This window comes from Ictidomys tridecemlineatus, chromosome 1 (genome assembly GCF_052094955.1).
Source record: "Ictidomys tridecemlineatus isolate mIctTri1 chromosome 1, mIctTri1.hap1, whole genome shotgun sequence".
Classification (NCBI taxonomy): domain Eukaryota; kingdom Metazoa; phylum Chordata; class Mammalia; order Rodentia; family Sciuridae; genus Ictidomys; species Ictidomys tridecemlineatus.
In genome coordinates this window covers 209,151,637-209,171,122 of record NC_135477.1, presented here as the reverse complement: position 1 = coordinate 209,171,122, position 19,486 = coordinate 209,151,637, and the positions used below count along the sequence as shown (strand labels likewise).

Here is a 19,486-nt window from a genome sequence, read left to right as displayed (position 1 = left end):
CCCAGGTGCTAAGAAATCTCTAAAAGGACCCCTGCCTGCCCATTCACTTAAAAGTTATCGCTAGAGGGGAAGCCAGGACCTGAAGTGGAAAATGGATTTTTAAGAAAAGGAAGTCTCTTTAAGTTGTGAAGACTTGGATTAAGAATGGGCCTTTGGCTTGAACATTTGCCTGTGGAGCTTGGTGTTGTGTTCTGTTAAAAGGAATTCAGTGGGAGCCAGGAATGGTTCCCATCTGGTCCCCCCTGTGGTGGGATCTGAGTACACTCCTTGGAAACCCACCCACTGATTTGGCAGTTACTGCCAAATTCCACTTTCAGAGGGAAATGATCCCATTCCTTTCTGACTCTGAGTATTAAATAGTCTAGAAAACCTCTGTGTACTTTGAGGAGTTGATAACATCTTTGGGTGTGTGATGTTTCAATGATATGAGAGGTACTTACCCTTCTTTTAATGCTTTGAAGAGTGGAAAGCCCAAGAAGTGTGTGTGTGAGAGAGTGTGTGTGTGTGTGTGTGTGTGTGTGTGTGTGTTTTGCAGAGAAATACACTGCATTGAAGCTGAACCTAATAGCAAAGGTTTATAATAGCAAAATAATTGATTTATACATCTGCTGTTTCCTGAAAGTTGTTAAGCAAATTCTTTGATTGGGCTCAATGGCCTTAATTCTAGAATCTAGCATTAGGAGTCTGAGCTGTGTTCAGAAGGCATTGTGGTAAATGAGATACCCCTGAGGCACCCTGTCATGTCATTTAATCATCAACTTCCTCCAGAATCACTGGCATTACAGGCGTGTGCCATCATGCCCACACAAATCTCTTCTTCAAAGAACTGTCTCGGAAATAATTTTGAGTTGCTTAATTTCTTCTGTGTTTTAACATTCCATGTTTAGGGATGAATGGATTAAGAGCTGGTGTCCTTTGTCCTAGATCAGTGATTTTCCAAGTGCAGTGTTCAGACTGCAGCAACAGGATTAACCAGAGAACTTGTTAGAAATGCAGGTTTTCCTTGCCCTGACTCAGAACTAGCCTTGATAGACAAGCTTGGTTTTCCTAATGTGGAGGTGGGGTGGAGGTGGAACAATGACCATGGATAATTATTCTACCTAATTATATCCAGATAAAAATCAGGCAGGATTTTTCCTACTTCATAATGCATTTAGGTCTTATTCAAACTAACAATTGCACTTTATGTGTTTATGAAAAATACTGAATTGATTGTTAATGCTGATAACAAAACAGCAATCCTTACAAGTTTTTAATGACCCAAATAAATATTAGAAATTTTATGTATATGATAATTTTGTTTCCCCTTTAAATTACAGGGTATAGTAACAACTATATTTCTTGGGGCTGTTTTTTAGGTTAAAAATGTGTCTGCAGGCACACAAGACATACCTCCACCCCCATCTGACTACGTGGAGAGAGTTGATAGTTCCATGGTGTACTCTTCCAATGACAAAGTGAATGGCAAGCGGTCGTATCCAGAGTCTTCCTATAAGTCAACACCACCGTAAGTTGAATCTCCCTTACTTTGATAGAATGGGTCTACAAATGAGTATTAGCATATATTGAAAATTAATTTTTTTTGTGCCACCTTCCTTCAAAAATATCCAACAGTACACATAAAAACCAGACACTGATCTTTCTTCCGTATTACAATGATCTTTGCTTTATTGGTAGAGACCTAAATATGACTTGGAAGATTTGGATGGGGAGAATGAGGTCCTTTTCCTCTTCTAAGTTGAAAATGTGTTTTTTTATTTGCTGATTTAATTCAGCACCTACATTGTGATCTTCACTCTAGAAATGTGGTTCTGTATGCTCTTGTTACTATTTCTAATTGTGAAGTTTAGGGGAGGGTGGAAAGAAGTTACTGAGTATAATGCTAAGTATGATTCTCAGTTTCTCTTTTTGACAATAGTTATTAAATCTCTTGAATAGACGGGAAAAATTGAATGTCGATTAACCCTACCCTCATACATGTTTATTAAACTAGAAAATTTCATTTGAATTCAGATTTCTGGTGTATTAATCATTTTTCATTGTTGTAACAAAATACCTCAAGCCTGCTGCCTTTATAAAGAAAAGAGGTTTATTTAGCCCACAGTTCTGAAAGGTCAAGGGGATGGCACTAGCATCAGCTTAGCTCTAGTGAGATCACTCTTGGTGTTCTAAAGACTTTCCAGTAGGCTTATCCCCTCATAAAGTTTCCACATTACATAGCATTGCCACAATAAGGACCAAGCCTCCAATACGTGGGTTTTTGGAAGACACACTCAAACCACATATCCAAACCACAGCATCTGATTTCTCATTTACCATGCTGAGTCCTTCATGTTGTAGGGGCAAGGTTTAGATATGCTTCATAATTATGGTGACAACTCTGAAGTATCACATATATCATGAACATCATTCTAAGAGTTGTAGTATTGATGTTGATCATGTATTGTTTGTTTCTTTTCCTTCACTGATATTGTGTGTCTTCTGAAAAGGAGGATTCTTGTGCATCTGTTTTCAGTAATTATCTTGAATAGCTGTATAATACTGAGCCAAGTGCTCCTGGGTATATGAAGTCCGTGTTCTCACAGATATTGCAAAACAAAGGTGGAAGAAAGTGCCTAACTACACTGAGAGGCCAAAATAAGAACAGCAAAGGCATGTGAAGGAGTATGTATGGGAATAAGGATTAATTCAAATCTACAAAAGGGTCAACCAACCTCCAGACCTGGTGACCCAGTAAGGTTGAAAATATCTGAGTGAAGAAGGTAGCTGGGAAGTACAGGGCTGGTTATCTCATCTGCATTGTATGTATTTTGACTTAATATGACTTATATCTAAAAGTAGGCTTAAAGGTTATTTAGTCTATACATATTCTATGATTTTTTTTTTTTTTTTTTTTTTTTTGGTGGTGGTAGTGCTAGGGATTGAACCCAGGGCCTTGTGCATACTAGACAAGCACTCTATCAATTGAGCTATACCCTCAACCCCATCCATAATTATGAATTTATATATACTTCTCTTGCTAAGTATTTTGTTTTTACCCTTCATGCTAAAAACAGGTACGTTACTACGTAGTGTTTTAAAGGGTATAGGAAAAGGAGAGGTGGAAAACTTTCAAGGTCAAAGATTTATAATATTAGTAACTAATATCATAAAATTATGGCGAAGACACTTGCTTTATATGTTTTTTCCCTTTTTTCATTTCATTTTCCCTTTACCTTCTTCCCTCTCTGTTCCCTACCCCTCAAGTAGACCCACTGCATTCAAAAAATTTTATCTTGTACCCCAAAGCAAGAATTACAGAAGCTAATTCTTGGCAGAGTATCTGGGAACTTGTTAATCATTGACTCGGGGAGAAAGTCACATTTTCTCTCTACTAGGACTAGCATTAACATAGCATACAAAACCTTGATACCTGAATACATTTACAAAGAAAAAATAAATACCACCTCCACCCCCAACTACACACACATTCTCCAAAGCTTTAGGGTTCTGCAAGAAATTAAGTGAGATTAGAAATCTCAGACTCTGCTAACAATGAGAAATCACCTGGAAAATGGTAAGCCTGGAAGATAAAGCTCAAAGTTGTGACTTCTGTGAGTTGGAAGCAGTAGGAAGGAAAAAAAACAATTTTCTTTTGACATTTTCAGTAGTTGGTTTGGATAGCCAGACTTATACTCAGAAAGTCTCGGCCCTTTCTTTGATCTTTTCATTTTTTTTCTTGCCCTTCTACCACAGAGGAAGGTGACTTTGTACTTCTGTTGCTTAGAAGTAGTTTATGTTTGCCCCAGCTTTTGGTATTTTATTCTTGTGTTAGGCTTGTTTTCATGCTGGTGGCAGGAACAGTATATGCAATTCAATTTCTCATGCAAGAAGAAATAATTGCATTAGAAAAATAATAAGTATAATGGTAATCCTTCCATTCATTCTACCTGGCTTCAAGATTAACATAGCATTTTTTAAAAGAATATTTAATGAACTCTTTCATTTATTTCAACATAAAGATTTGTAGTTTTAAGGTTTTAAATCATTTCTAGTTTTTCAAAGTTTTATCTTAAAAAGAGAATTATTATATGGTGGTATAAAATTAATATTACAAAGAGCTTATCTCTGAGAGTCAGATAAGTTGCATCCTCTTCCCCACTTAACATTTCATGGAACTGGAAGAACCTGTACAAAATCACCACCATCATCATTTTCCTGACAGCTTTTTATAGAGCAAGTCCCTGGCACGAGGCAGATAAACACCTCTTAAGATCAGCTTGAGGGCTGGGGATGTGGCTCAAGCAGTAGCGCACTCGCCTGGCATGCGTGCAGCCCAGGTTCGATCCTCAGCACCACATACCAACAAAGATGATCCTCAGCACCACATACCAACAAAGATGATCCTCAGCACCACATACCAACAAAGATGTGCCTGCCAAAAATTAAAAAATAAATATCAAAATTCTCTCTCTCTTTAAAAAAAAAAAAAAAGATCAGCTTGAAATGAAATCTGAGATCCATTTTACTTAGAAGTTTAAAATCCCCCCTCCAACCCATATCAGACCTTAAGAACTGCTGGTATGTATCAGAGGATCCTGAGAGAGTGCCATAACGAATGCGGCAAGCCAGGCATCTGCTCAGTGCTGAGCATGTAAACCCTTGAATGCCTGTCTCTGCATGCAAGTATTGCTGAGTGCTTGTTATTGCTGCCCTTTGTAGTTATGATATACTGGCCGAGCCGTAGTGTACTCAGTGGCCACTAAACACTGACCTCTGTTTTAGGATGCCTGAAGTGGCTCAGGAGCTTCCCCTCACTTCACCCATGGATGACTTCAGACAGCCTCGCTACAGCAGCAGTGGTAACTTAGAGACACCTTCAAAAAGGGCTCCCACTAAGGGAAGAGCAGGAAAGCCCAAGAGAACAGAGCAAGACCACTATGAGACAGACTACACGACGGGTGGAGAGTCCTGTGATGAGCTGGAGGAGGACTGGATCAGGTAGAGTCCCTCTCCTCTTCCTACAGCCACTTGCATGTCCTGAATATCAACGTGGCCAGCCAGGTTTGGAGTTGTTGCTTCTGGTATTGGGTTCTGTGGTGTGATTTTATTCTTTGCCAATGAGGACTGGACACAGTTTTTTGTGTTGTGTTATGTTGTGTTTTTCCTTAGTGCCTTTTTGTAATCAAGATGGAAATGGAGGCAATTGCTTGACTGTAACCATGTCTTAAACACACTTTCAACTTCCCCACAAAATGGCTGGTGAATTCCTCCAGTGTCCTCTAACAATAATCACCCAAGAGAGATTTTTTCAAGTTTTAAAAAAAAAAAAGGTATAAAGGAATTCTGTTTTACTGATTATAAAATTCCCGCCCAGATCAGTGAGTGTGTTGTGGCTTTCCTTTAGCAATTCCCCTTAAATTAAACTTTCATGATAAAAACCAGAGTTTCTTTTAAAGGTTAATCCAAAGAACTCTGGCAAACAGTTTTGTAAACAATTGCAGTAACAGTTTATAGAGTTCTGGCCAGTGTTGTGGTTAACTTGTGTCACTGTTGGTTTTAGTCCATCACTAGGTACACATGGACAGAGTGCAAAACCTTTTCTTGCCCCAGTGTTCTGGGGATTGGGACACCAGGCAGAAACAGTTGTGGTGTGCTTGGTGGTTTAGGAAAACACTGCTTCTCCAGGTTTTAGTAGGGGCAGGTGGGACAGGGATAGCTCGAAATCCCTTGCTCACCGGTGATTCTGGCACCTCATCTTCTCCTTCCCCCAAGAGTTTTTTGACATGCTTCAGCTATCTAGCTGTAAAATATTTGCCTAACTTGTACTATAGACGATTTAACTGAAAACTCAGAAATCCTAAATTTTTGTTTCCCTTTTGATCAAATCATTAATTCCCCCCCATGAAAAATGAAAATAGTAAACTATTAGATTTAGAACGTGAAATTTCCTATTAGGATAAACAATTCAGAGTATTTTCCTCAATGAGTTGATAGCATCATCTTCATTTGCAAGGGGTTGCAGTATATTCAGAGAGATAAGTGATGACAGAATTTGTTTTCCTGATACAGTAATGAATTGCCAGATTATTTGTCCAATGAGCATGTTTTTTTTACTCATTTTTTAAAAAATTGTAGTTAAAATGAAGTCATTCTGTCCATCTATATTTGTTCATTTTTATGTGGTGCTAAGGATCAAATTCAGTGCCTCACATGTGCTAGGCAAGCACTCTGCCACTGAGCTACAGTCCCAGCCCCTATTCACTTATTTTTTGAGAAAAAGTAGAAAGAAGTTTTATTGCTTTTGAAGGAGAAACACAGGGACTCCTGTCCCAGATACTGTGATTCTGCTCATCAGAGGGAACAGGGAACTTTTAAAGCAGTGATTCACAGGCTACATTCCAAATGTTCTCTGCCCAGAGTTGTAATTCATTATTATTTGGATGAGCTAGTCATTTTTTAGTTCTTCTGGTGCCACCCCCACATCTGAATTACTTCATTCTTGTGGTGGGGGTGTGCTCAAGGACAAATACCTCTGCCTAGGATGGGGAAGAAAGGTAATCCTTTTTTCCCTGAGATTAAGGAACAAAAGACTGACTGCAAATTGGTACGGCCAATTTGGAAAGCAGTATGGAGATTCCTAGGAAAGCTGGGAATGGAACCACCATTTGACCCTGCTATTGCCCTTCTCGGACTATTCCCTGAAGACCTTAAAAGAGCATGCTACAGGGATACTGCCACATCGATGTTCATAGCAGCACAATTCACAATAGCTAGACTGTGGAACCAACCCAGATGCTCTTCAATAGATGAATGGATAAAAAAAATGTGGCATTTATACACCATGGAATATTACGCAGCACTAAAAAAATGACAAAATCATGGAATTTGAAGGGAAATGGCACTAGAGCAGATTATGCTTAGTGAAGCTAGCCAATCCCTAAAAAACAAATACCAAATGTCTTCTTTGATATAATGAGAGCAACTATGAACAGAGCAGGGAGGAAGAGCAGGAAGAAAAGATTAACATTAACAGAGATATGAGATAGGAGGGAAAGGGAGAGAAAAGGGAAATTGTATGGAAATGAAGGGAGACCCTCATTGCTATACAAAATTACATATAAGAGGTTGTGAGGGGAATGGGAAAATAAACAAGGAGAGAAATGATTTACAGTAAATGGGGTAGAGAGAGAAGATGTGAGGGAAGGGGAGGGAGAATAGTAGGGGATAGGAAAGGTAGCAGAATACAACAGTTACTAATAGGGCATTATGTAAAATTGTGGATGTGTAACCGACGTGATTCTGCAATCTGTATTTGGGGTAAAATTGGGAGTTCATAACCCACTTCAGTCTAATGTATGAAATATGATATGTCAAGAGCTTTGTAATGTTGTGAACAACCAATAAAAAAAAAAAAAGGAGCAAAAGACTAGGGAGAGGGAGGAAGAGAGGCAGAGAAAGAAACATGTCCATTTAAAAAATAAGTTGCAGTAGCAGAATAGCAAATGCTATATTCAAACCATAAAGTGAACCACTATTACATTTCCCCATTGTCAATTTCTAAGGAAAAATGTGTATCAACATCTCCAAGCTTCTTTCTGCTGAGAGAGGGCGAAGTTAGGGGAAGTGACCCGAAGGCCTTGTTCTGTGTCAGGTAGGACATGGACAGTTAAGGGTATTTGGCATCAGGATAGTCTAGAGGTCCATGGTGTTTGTTGGCAGGTGACTAGACAAGGCATACATAGGGCAGGGATCATGCAGATGGCCAAGGGTGTTACAACTTCACTGGGTTCAGATTCCTTTTTCTCAAAGTGGACCAAGATGGAGCAAACCATCTCCTAACTCTCCAGCAGTTTGCTCTCAAGAAATTCACCAGCCCCCTTGCTTCTTCCTCATGGAAGTAGGGTTGCTTGGAGTGCCAGATCTTGAAAGAAAACTGGAGTAGGAGCTGCTCTCAGGTCCCATCTGGGTCCTCAGTTTGTTACTAAAAACTTAGCCCTTGTCCCCCATGCCAATCCAATAATGAGGACACGATTTTGACAGAAAGAAATAAGTTTTATTGCTTTGCTAGCAAAGGAGAAACAAGGGATTTCTGTCCCAGGGGCTATAATTTTTTTTTTAATATTTATTTTTTAGTTGTAGTTGGACACAACACCTTTATTTCACTTGTTTTTTATTTTTTATTTTATGTAGTGCTGAGGATTGAACCCAGGGTCTCACACGTGCCAGGCGAGCGCTCTACTGCTGAGCCACAACCCCAGCCCCAAGGGCTGTGTTCTTGAGCACATGTTTTTACATGAGCACTTTGGGTTTTTTTTAGGGGGGGTAAATATCTACTTTTATAATAAAAGAACAAAATATACTGTTTCTTTTCTTTTTTTATATAAATGTACTATTTTATTACAAAGCCTCACAAAAATTAAAATAGTATCTTAGGAAGGAAGCTAGACTACCAACCTTCACCTGTGGAACTGAGGGGAAGACAGGGCAGTGTGAGTTTCTTGGCTCTCTTGAGGCCAGTGGGAAGGTAAGAAAACAACCAATAGCTGATTTTAGGAGTCTGAAAAGTACAGGGGGTCCCTGAAGACCCACCCATCCCTTCTAGAACACTTGGTAAGGGCACCTTTCCAAAGCTACTAAATAGACCCTTGTCATTTTAGGATTTTTTAATGGTTACATCCCTTCCCCCCAGATCTGCACTGTAGATGGTTCAAAGAGGGATGGGGAACAAGGCAAGTGCTGGAAGTTTCCTCAGCACAGCTGCCTTGGGATCAGGACCCTGGTTTCTATCTAGTCCCTGGGGACATTTATATTTAATACAAAATATGCTATTTCCACTTAGGAAAAACAAGACCAAAAATAATTAAATAAGCCAGCCTGAAGACTGTAGGTGGTAGCAGGAAGCAGCCACTCCCAGTAAGCCACTGTGCTGCTGCAGTGACCAAAACAGGCTTTGGGTTCCAGAATTTGTTTTAAGACAATAAACACAAACATTATCATGTGATTTTTGGGTTAAAAGCAAATGTGTTTTTATGACTTGGACCTTAAATTTCATAACTGATTTTCTACTTTATTTCTAAAACTCATGAGAGAAAAACCACAAGCAGTAATATAAAAAGTAACATCTTTCTTTTTAAATTTTTTTTTGTTTTTTAGTTGTTGACAGACCTTTATTTATATATTTATATGTGGTGCTGAGAATCGAACCCAGTGCCTCACACATGCCAGGCAAGTGCACTACTGCTGAGCCAGAGCTCCAGCCCAAAAAGTAACATGATTCTTAATGGAAGATATTGTATCCCATCTCCCTCCCTATATTAAAAAAAAAAAAAAAAGAAAGAAAGAAAAAAGTAAACAAGGGAAGGTCATTCTCTGTAGTCTACCGGCTTTATTGTCTTTGAAGGATACTGATCTTACGTCTGCTAAGGATAAATATGTAGTCATTTTCTCTCTTAATTCTTAGGGAATATCCACCCATCACTTCAGATCAACAAAGACAACTCTACAAGCGAAATTTTGACACTGGCCTGCAGGAATACAAAAGCTTACAAGCAGAACTTGACGAGGTCAATAGAGAACTCTCTCGTCTAGATAAAGAATTGGATGACTATAGAGAAGAAAGTGAAGAGTACATGGTAAATTCAAACCTGATATTTATATATTGCATAGAATTTTATTTCTAATCTATGGAGAAATAGCATCCTTTATGTTAAAGTTGATAATTTTTTTTTTTTTTTTTTTTTTTTGCTAAAACACAATTTCATAGTTGAAATGTTTTGGATGACAGTTTTTCCAAATTGTTGATTGTACTAAGAATTATAAAATCATATTATATGTACTTCTACTCTTTTCTATTTAAAAGAAAATAGCCAGATTATTTTTTTCTACTTGTAAACATAATGTATGCTTTCTGTAAAAAACTCAATACAGAGGGCTAGGGTTGTGGCTCAGAGGTAGACTGCTTGCTTAGCACATGTGAGGCCCTGGGTTCAATTCTCAACACTACATAAAAATAAATAAAATAAAGGTATTGTGTCCAACTCATAACTCACTTGAAACTATTGTTCGAAGTATGATATGTCAAGAGCTTTGTAATGTTGTGAACAACCAATTAAAAAAAAATACAACTAAAAAATAAATATTAAAAAAAATACAGAGCTAGGCATGTGGCGCATGCCTGTGATCACACCTACTTAGGAGGCTGAGGCAGAAAGGTCACAAATTCAAGGCTCCTTGGTTTCTTAGTGAGACCCCATCTTGAAATAAAAAAGTAAATGACTGGGATATAGTTCAGTGGTAGAATACTTGTGTGAGGTCTAGAGATTAAACCTCAGTACCACAAGCAAATAAAACCCTCCAAATTTAATACAGAAATGTATATAGAAAAATATATCACCTTAAATCCTATCTCCAAAAAATTCTTGTCACCACAATACCAGTTGTTAGCATATCCTCCTTATGAGGGACTGATGTAGGCACATATAGTCTCTAGTACAGAATCATCTTTTATCTTTCCTCCTTTCTTATTCAAGAGTAAAATAATTAACTATTTTTCCCTTGATCACCCAGTTAAGGTAGTGTTGGTCCTTATAAAGTTAATTTCTTTTTGTCTCTTTTTCCTTCCTTCCCACCCTTCCCTTCTTCTTGCTGCCTGCCTGCCTTCTTTCCCTCTCTCCATCCCAGAGGATTGAACATAGGGGCAGTCTACCACTGAGCTATACTCCCAGCCATTTTTATTTTGAGACAGGGTCTCTTTATGTGGCCCAGGCTGGCCTTGAACTTATAATCCTTCTGCCTCAGCTTCCCTTTTAGCTAGAATTACAGGTGTGTGCCACCACACTGAGCTTATTTTTTTCTTTTTAAGCTGTCTATATGGCATTTTGTATGGATACTGAAATTTATATAGATATGTCACTCTTTAAAGAGAATAGTGTGTCTCCCATCTATTTGTTAATTAATTTTATCTTTGATGTAAGTGTGGATTCATGAGTATTTTTTTCATACTTTGAGTTATGATCTAATAGAATTTATTTTGTGGTTAAAATTTTTCAGTTTTAACCACTGAGAACTCTTTCAATTGCTTCCTATGACTCTTGGATATTCTTTATCCTTGTGGCCCCTCCCCTCTCCTCCTTTTATACTAAGGGTAGAACCCAGGGTCTCATGCATACTAATCAAGTATGCTACATCTGCAGCCCCATCTTATCCTTTTTAAAAAATATATTCTAGCATTGCTTATTTCTTGCTTTTGCTGAGCAATAGTTTATAGTGACTCTGGAAACTGAACAGAAGGATCACAAGTTCAAGGCCAGTCTTGTCACCCTAGCAAGACCCTATCTCAAAGTTAAAAAATGGGGAGAGGCTAGGGGTGTGGCTCAGTGGTATAATGCCTCTGCGTTCAGTCTCCATACCAGAAAAAGAAAAAAAAAGTTTGTGGTTATTGTTTAAATCTACTTTTTTTCCTTTCATATTTTTATTAGTGCATTATAGTTATACATAATATGGGTTCATTTTGACATAATTATGTAAGCATGGAATATAATTTGCTCTGATTCAGTCCCCAGTACTTCCCCTTTCCCTACCCTCCTCCCTCTCCCTTTTCTCCTTTTAGTTTACTGGTTGTCTTCTACTTTTTGGTTTTTAATTAGTGCTTTATAGGTATACATGAAGGTGAAATTCATTGTGGTATATTTGTTTATGGACATAGGTTTGTTCATTTCATTCCACAGTTCCTCCCTTTTCCCATCCCTCCTCTCTCTCTCTCTCAATCCCCTACCTCTACTCCACTGATCTATTCTATATTCATGGGATTCCACCCCCACATTTTTTTTTCTTTCTTCTTCTTCTTTTTTTTTTTTTCAAAAGGCACACTGTGAAGTTTATTTTGTCTGCTTTCTTGCCAAGACCCAAAGAGGTTAAGTGACTTGTCTCAAGTCACACAGCAAGCAAGTGGCAGAGTTAGACCCAAACCCAGCTCTCCTGATAAGCAGCTAGTGATAGTTGAGGGCTTTGTCTTTTTCTTCCTGTCTAATGCCTGAGATTCAGGGGGAAAAAAAAAATAGTGTGCTTTTCACCTTATAATCTGGCCCCCCTTGGAAGTGTGGTAGGGAGACTTAGTTCTCCATCTTTGGGGGATCAGAAAGGGTCATCTGGGACCCTTTATTTTGCTCTAGCTTCCACATATGAGACAAAAGATTTGACCCTGGAATTTCTGCGTATGGTTTATTTCACTTGCCATGATTTCTCCAGTTCCATCCATTTACCAGCAAATTCCATAATTTCATTCTTTATAGCTGAGAAACTCCATTGTGTATATATACTGCATTTTCTTTACCTGTTCATCTGTTGATGGGCACCTAGGTTGGTTTCATAACTTGGCCTTTGTGAATTGTGCTACTATAAACATTGAAGTGGCTTTATCATTGTAGTATGCTGATTTTTAGATCTTTTGGATAACTACCAAAGAGTGGGATAGCTGGATCTTATGGTGATTCATTTCCAGTTTTTTGAAGACTCTCATTCTGATTTCCAGAGTGGCATAATTGGCAGTCCTACCAACAATACATGAGTGCACCTTTTCCTCCACATCCTGGCCATCATTTATTATTATTTGTATTCTAGATAATTGCCATTCTGACTGAAGATAAAGTCTCAATGTAGGGTTTTTTTTTTTTTTTTGTACCAGGGATTGAACCCAGAGGCATTTAACCATTGAGCCACATCCTCAGCCCATTTTATTTTTTATTTTGAAATAGGATCTCACTAAGTTGCTTAGGATCTTGCTAAGTTGTTGAGGCTGGCTTTGAACTTTTGGTCCTTCTGCCTCAGCCTCCTGAACCATATGGGCCACGGCACCTGGCTCAATGTAGTTTTGATTTGTATTTCCTTAATTGCTAGAGAAGTTGACCATTTTTTCATATATTTGTTGGTCATTTGTATTTCTTCTTTTGAGAAGTGTCTGTGTAGTTCTTTTGCCCTTTTATTGATTGGGTTATCCTTTTGCATGTGTGTTAAGTTTTCTGAGTTCTTTATATATTCTGGATATTAATTCCCTGAGGAACAGATGACAAAGATCTTCTATTCTGTAGGCATTCTCTAGTTTCTTCTCTAGTTTCCTTTGCTGTGCAGAAGCTTTTTAATTTGATGCCATCCTACTTATTCTTGGTTTTATTTCTTATGCCTTAGGAGTCTTGTTAAGGAAGTTGAAGCCTATGCCAACTTGGAGGAGTGTTGAGTCTACATTTTCTTCTAACAGTTGTAGAGCTTCTATTCTAATTCCTAGGTCCACTTTGAGATGGCTTTTGTGCAGGATGAGAGATGGAGATCAAGTTTCTTTCTTCTGCATTATTTTTTCCAGCATATTTATTTAAAAGGCTATCTTTTCTCCAGTCTATATTTTTGGTACCTTTGTTAATTATCAGAAAACTGTATCTATGTGGATTTATCTCTGTGTTTTCTGTTCTATCCCAGTGATCTTGTCTGTTTTGGTGGCAATACTGTGCTGTTGCCTCTAGCATTGCTCTTCTTGCTTAGGTTTGCTTTAGCTGTTCTGGGTCTTCCAAATGAATTTTAGAACTGTTTTTTCTAGTGTCTTTCTTTTTTCTTAAAAAATGGAATGCTTTACAAATTTGTGTGTCATCCTTATGCAGGGGCCATCCTAATCTTATCTGTCTCACTTTAGTTTTAGTATATGTGCTGCTGAAGCGACCACTGTTTTTTCTAATTCTGTGAAGACTGTCATTGGTATTTTGATGGGGATTGCATTGAATCTATATAAAACTTTTGGTAGTATGGCCATTTTGACAATATTAATTCTGTCTTTCCATGAACATGGGAGGTATCTTCTAAGGCCTTCTTCAATTTCTTTCTTCAGGGTTCTGTAGTTTTCATTGTAGAGGTCTTTGACCTCCTTGGTTAGATTTGTTCTCAAATGTGTGTGTATTTCTTAGTTTATTTTTTGAGATTATTGTGAATGGTTTTCTGGGCTCATAAAGATCTACTTTTAGGGCTTGGGTCGTGATTCAGTGGTATAGAGAACTTGCCTTGCATGCATGGAGCACTGGGTTTGATCCTCAGCACTACATAAATAAATAATATAAAGGTATTGTGTCCATTTACAAAAAAACAAAAAACTACTTTTAAATTTTTCACCTGTAAAAATAGCTATACAATTTTCAATTTTAAGGTTGTGCTATAATTTACTTAAGAGTAATCCACAGCAGCCACCACAGTGGTGCATGCCTGTAATCCCTTCAGCTTGGGAAGCTAAGGCACGAGGATTGCAAGTTCAAAGCCAGCCTTTTCTCAAAATAACTAACTAAATAAAAAGGGGTGGGATGTGGCTTAGAGATTGACTGCCGCTGGGTTCAATCCTTCATACAAAAAAGAAAAGTAATCCTCTCCAGATAGACATTCAGTATGTCTCTTCCACCCTGGAAGGCATAGGCGATCTTTTCCAGTTTTGCATTCTTGTCTGCTGTCTAGTTAAAACAAATGCCAGAATGTGGAATGGGTGAACAATAGGGTATCTGCATGTTAACTTCCACTACAAAACTGTCCTCTAGAATTATACCAACTGCATTCCCCTAGTAATGCACTAGAGGGCTCAGTTGACCCACATCTCTCTAGTGCCTGAAAAATTAACTACCTTGTGTCTTAGGTATTACTAATTAAATACTTTCTCATCACTTCATATTTTTATTGGAATTTCATATTAATTTTATTAAATATTCTTTGCAGTTTTTCAATTATGGTCATCTGCTTTTCCGTTTTGAAGTATTTGCTTTTATAGTTTGATTTGTCTGTTTTGTGGTTTCTATATAGTATTGTGATAAACCTTTCTCAGTTAACATTTATTGGTCACTTTTGAATCTTTGTTGATGTGGAAGTGCTGAGATTATAAATTCAAAATGCATGTCTTCCCTCCTCACCAAAGAATTTATATACTAAGAGAAAAACTGACATGTAAATAAATTATTGTAACTGCTGTATTTATGTTATGTATAGAAAGCACATTTAAGTGCTCAGAGAATAAAGTCAACTAAAGGCCTAGTGAATTTATAGAGGAAGCATCACTGAGCTGTGTCTGTCACAAATTTTCTAGCAAGGCACATACCTATGGCACATATCTGTAATCTCAGTGACTTGGGAGGTTGAGGCCGGAGGAATACAAGTTCAAGGTCAACCTTAGCAACTTAGCAAGGCCAGTCTTGAAGAAAGAAAAGAAAGAAAAGGAAAAAGGACTTGGGATGTAGCTTGGTGGTAAGGTGCCCCAGGTTCAGTCCCTAACACCCTGCCCCTCTAAAAAAGAAATTTCTAAATAGAGCTGGGCACAGAGATGTATGTCTGTGCTTCCAGCAACTTGGGAGGCTGAGGGAGGAGGAGCACAAGTTAGCAAGAATTTGTCTCAAAATAAAATTTAAAAAGGGCTTGAGTTGTAGCTTAGTGGTAAAGTGTTCTATGTACTGGAAAACAAAAAACATAAGGGAATGGTGTACAGTGAGTGCAATGCAGGATTAGATGGCCATAAGGAAAACATCATGGTAGAAATATTGATGCATTAGCCTGCCTAATTTTTTTTTTTTAAAAGGAGTTGCTAATGGTGGACCCCAAACTGGGAAATTAGATGAGTAAAGTTTATGGGAATCTCAGACCAGTTTCATAGTGGGATATAACCAGATCAGATCTGCATTACAATTCAGAAGACTTTTCTGATGTCAGTGTTGCATGTGGCCTGGAATGGGGGAAAGATGAGAAGCTTTAGAACAAATTATTACCTGCCCATATGAATGGAATGCATGTGAAAATAATATCAGAAACGTTTCTTCAGCTGGGCACGGTGGTGCACACCTGTAATCTCAGCTACTTGGGAGCTGAAGCAGGAGGATCATAAGTTGGAGGCCAGCCTTACTGATGCCCTGTCTTAAATTTTAAAAATAGAGCAAGGGGTATTGCTCAGTGGTAGAGCAGCCCTAGGTTCAATCCCCAGTACCGCCACCTACCAAATGTTGTCACTAGACACCTTCCTGCTGACTATAACTTGGTAAATTTTTAAAAGTTGTAAAGCTTCATTAATTCCTTATATTCTTATCATAAACTGGTCTTTTTAGCTCCAAAGTGCGACATCAGGAATGTTATTTTTCTTCAAAGAGAAATGCCCCACTAAACACATTGCCTTGTGTTTCTCATTAATAGGCTGCCGCTGATGAATACAATAGACTGAAGCAAGTTAAGGGAGTAAGTATCCTGAATTGTAAAATTCTTTTAGGAAAATCTTTTCTATTTTTTTTTTTTAATTTAACCTTTAGGATGACTAAGAATACCTTCTTACGCATGCACTGGTTATTGAGAAAAAGCCCTGTAATTTTGATAGGAATACTATAACTCAGAAGTTGGAACTTTAATTTCAGTTGTTTGCTGCTACAGTCCATACTGATTTTCTGAAAACTTTTTTAAGTATACACACACAAGTGTTGAAATCAAAGTATACAACTTGGTAAATTTTCATAAAGTGACTGTACTCCAATGCACTGGCATCCAAATCAAGAAATAATTTCCTATGACCTGGCAACCCCCACCCCATCTTTTTTCCCTGATATCTTGAACTTTATATAAATAGAATCATACAGTATGTATTTTGTGTGTGGGATTTCTTTTACTATGTTTCCAAGTTCCTTTCATATTTTGGCATGTAGTTCTGGTTCATTTATTTTTATTGCTATGCTGTGTGTTTAATGATTAAAACACAACTTGGACTTAGGATGAAACTCAATATGCATGAAGCCCAAGGTTCTATCCCCAGCATGGCAAAAAAAACCATACACACAATTTATTCATCTACTATATTGCTAATCAACATTTGAGTTTTACAAATAAGGCAGTATGAAATATTTTTGTAAATGTGCAAACATTTAATAGGTACAAACTCAGAAGTGAAATCACAGAGTCATTGAGCATGCAGTAGAAGGCATGTGTGTATCTAGCCTTAGTAAACACTGTCAAACAGCTTTCCAGGATAGTTGGGCCATTTATATTCCCTCTGAGCAATGCAGCCCCCGTTGTTCTGTGTCCTTGCTAACACTTGGTATTATCAGTCATTGACTTAAAACATTTTTAAGATTTTACTTTAAAATTTTTGTGAATTATGAAGCATCATGATTTTAAATAAGAGTTTTAAAACAGTATGTAGTAAACGTCTCTTATCCCCTGTTTGATAATGCCAGTTTCTTATTTCACCAATTTTTGTAGATGATCTGATAGAAAAAAGGCCAATAAGTCTTCTTGGTGATTTAATGAATTTTTAGAAATGAGCGTATGCTTTGTGAAATCCAGGTTAGAAGATATAATTGAGTAAAGTGAATCAGCTGCCTATGTGGTTGGCAGTACCACCAGACACTTTAAATATATTCATTTAACACTCAGCAATTCTTTATGACTAATATTCCCTTTGTTCACCTCTGCCTTCTCAGCAGACCTATTTTAATTGTGTTGAATTCATGTGATTCATTTTTTCCTCCCTTTTAGTCTGCAGATTACAAAAGAAAGAGAAATTACTGCAAACAGTTGAAGAGTAAATTGTCACACATCAAGAAGATGGTTGGAGACTATGATAGACGGAAAACTTAGAAGGCAGATGCCACAGTGCTGGAGAAATTAAGGAATATCTATCTGATATCTCTGAAATGTTCTCAGAAGGCAAATGACTTTGGACTCTTACCTAGGAAGCCAAAACTCGGTGTTCATTACAAAGTTTTGGTAGCTTTAATATCATCAGTTTCATATCATCAGTATTGAAGCATTTATAAATAACTTTTGTTAATCAACTGGGCTGAACACTCCTATTAAGGATTTTATAGTTTAAACACTGGTTCTCGTATTAAGAACAAAATAATGCTGTTTGAGGTTTTTAAACCTTAAAGGAAGGTCCTGGTATGAACTGTGCTGTGAATTTTCACACCCAAGAAAGCATCTAATCTTCCCAACAGTGCTTTAGATAATTATTATTTATAATCATTTCTTTTTAAATAAGAAAACTGGGTCCCTGCAATGAAGTCTCTGAAGTGAGACTGCTTGTGTACTAGCATATGCTTTTGGTTATGTCTATTTTATGACTCCATTAATAATAAAGTCCCTGCCTTTGGAATTTTAGCTACTGTGTATACTACATTCTGCCAACCTCCCTATTGATTTTTTTCTGTTATAAAATGATTAAAAAGTGGGTTTTTTTTGTTGCTTTTTTGTCACCTGTTAATTAAGATCATGTAAAATTAACAAATGTATGAAATTTAAAGATTGTAAATATATATGTGTGTGTGTGTGTGTATATATATATATATTTTTTAAAAATGAAAGCTTAAACCTAGTGGTTAGAATTTTGTGTTTTTAAGTAGTTTTTATCTTTTATGGTTTACATGCATTTTTTGGTAATCAACTAGACCTTTTTCACTTTAAAAGAATGTCCCATTACATTCATAATTGAATTATGACTTGAATTATATCATACAGGAATGTTCAACTTCTGTACATATTTCATAAGGTATTAAACCTGGTGTTCTCTTTTTGTAATATACAGTTTGATGTCATTAGTATGGTTAATATTAGGCTGTGGAAAACTACACTCAGGAGTTGTCCCTTGTTTTAAACTATTTTGTGTGCTGTGCTTGTTGGCAATTTCCCAATCCTTTGGCTGTAAGAAGGCTAATGTGTCTGGAAATAGAATGCTATTCCGTAAAACACCAAATTATTTCAAACCGTTCCTTTAAATCTCATCACTTCTTTACAAACTTCAAATTCTTATTAGAAGTAAAATTAGTTCCTAATACTATGCTAACCAAGTTGATTGTGTTTATCCATCCCAGTTTTGATTGTTTTTCTGACAATTGAATAATCTTTAGTATGCAATTCAGAGCATTGAAGTTTATAATTTTCTGTGAACAATTTTGCATTAGTTTCTAAATATAAACTTTTAAATAATGTTTTCATGGAACACTGTTTCACTTCTTCAAATTGAAGAAATTCTTATCTTTCTATATGCTACGTAATATGATTCTATATTATACAAAAGGCATTTCCAAAGTTTTTAGATTCACATCAAATGGAAATGAACATGAGCACATTCACTGATTTTTTTTTTTTTTTTTTAATTTGGTCAGACTGGGGATTGAACCCAGAGCCTCAAGCATGCAAGGCAAGCACTCTATCATTGAGCTATATCACTAGCCCACCTTCACTGATTTTTGTTAAACATTTAATTATGTTCTTGGAAATCATTTTACCTTGTTTGTGAAGGCAAGTTTGCCAGTGTTCTCATAGAATAACTTTTCCACTGAACACAGAAAATGAAATAGGAAGGATTGTAAAATTGTGCCATAAAATTGGACTTTGAAATAAAATAAGAAAATAATTGAAATGCAGTACGTAGCAATAAAGACCACTTCAGGAAGCCCGGATCAGAAGACTGTGGATCATGGATCCAGGGGCTCTGGCATCAGTTGGGATTAGGGTTTCT

At 37.1% G+C, this 19,486-nt stretch overlaps 1 protein-coding gene and 1 non-coding gene across 6 annotated transcripts in view; one reads left to right on the top strand and one right to left on the bottom strand.

Annotated features, from left to right (window-relative positions):
- Ocln (occludin) overlaps positions 1–18,543 on the top strand; it is a 53,512-nt gene extending 34,969 nt beyond the window's left edge. For all 5 annotated transcript variants that reach the window (XM_021722463.3, XM_021722465.3, XM_005319525.4 and 2 more), the window contains exons 5-9: positions 1,359–1,507; positions 4,765–4,980; positions 9,443–9,614; positions 16,174–16,215; positions 17,503–18,543. In XM_021722463.3, the coding sequence (XP_021578138.1) occupies positions 1,359–1,507; positions 4,765–4,980; positions 9,443–9,614; positions 16,174–16,215; positions 17,503–17,604 (681 nt within the window). In that variant the 3' untranslated portion in view covers positions 17,605–18,543. The remainder of the gene's footprint in view (positions 1–1,358; positions 1,508–4,764; positions 4,981–9,442; positions 9,615–16,173; positions 16,216–17,502) is intronic.
- On the bottom strand, positions 13,584–13,690 carry LOC120885916 (U6 spliceosomal RNA). Its single transcript, XR_005728716.2, has one exon. It is a non-coding gene; the product is annotated as a U6 spliceosomal RNA (small nuclear RNA).
- Positions 18,544–19,486: the final 943 nt, after the last annotated feature.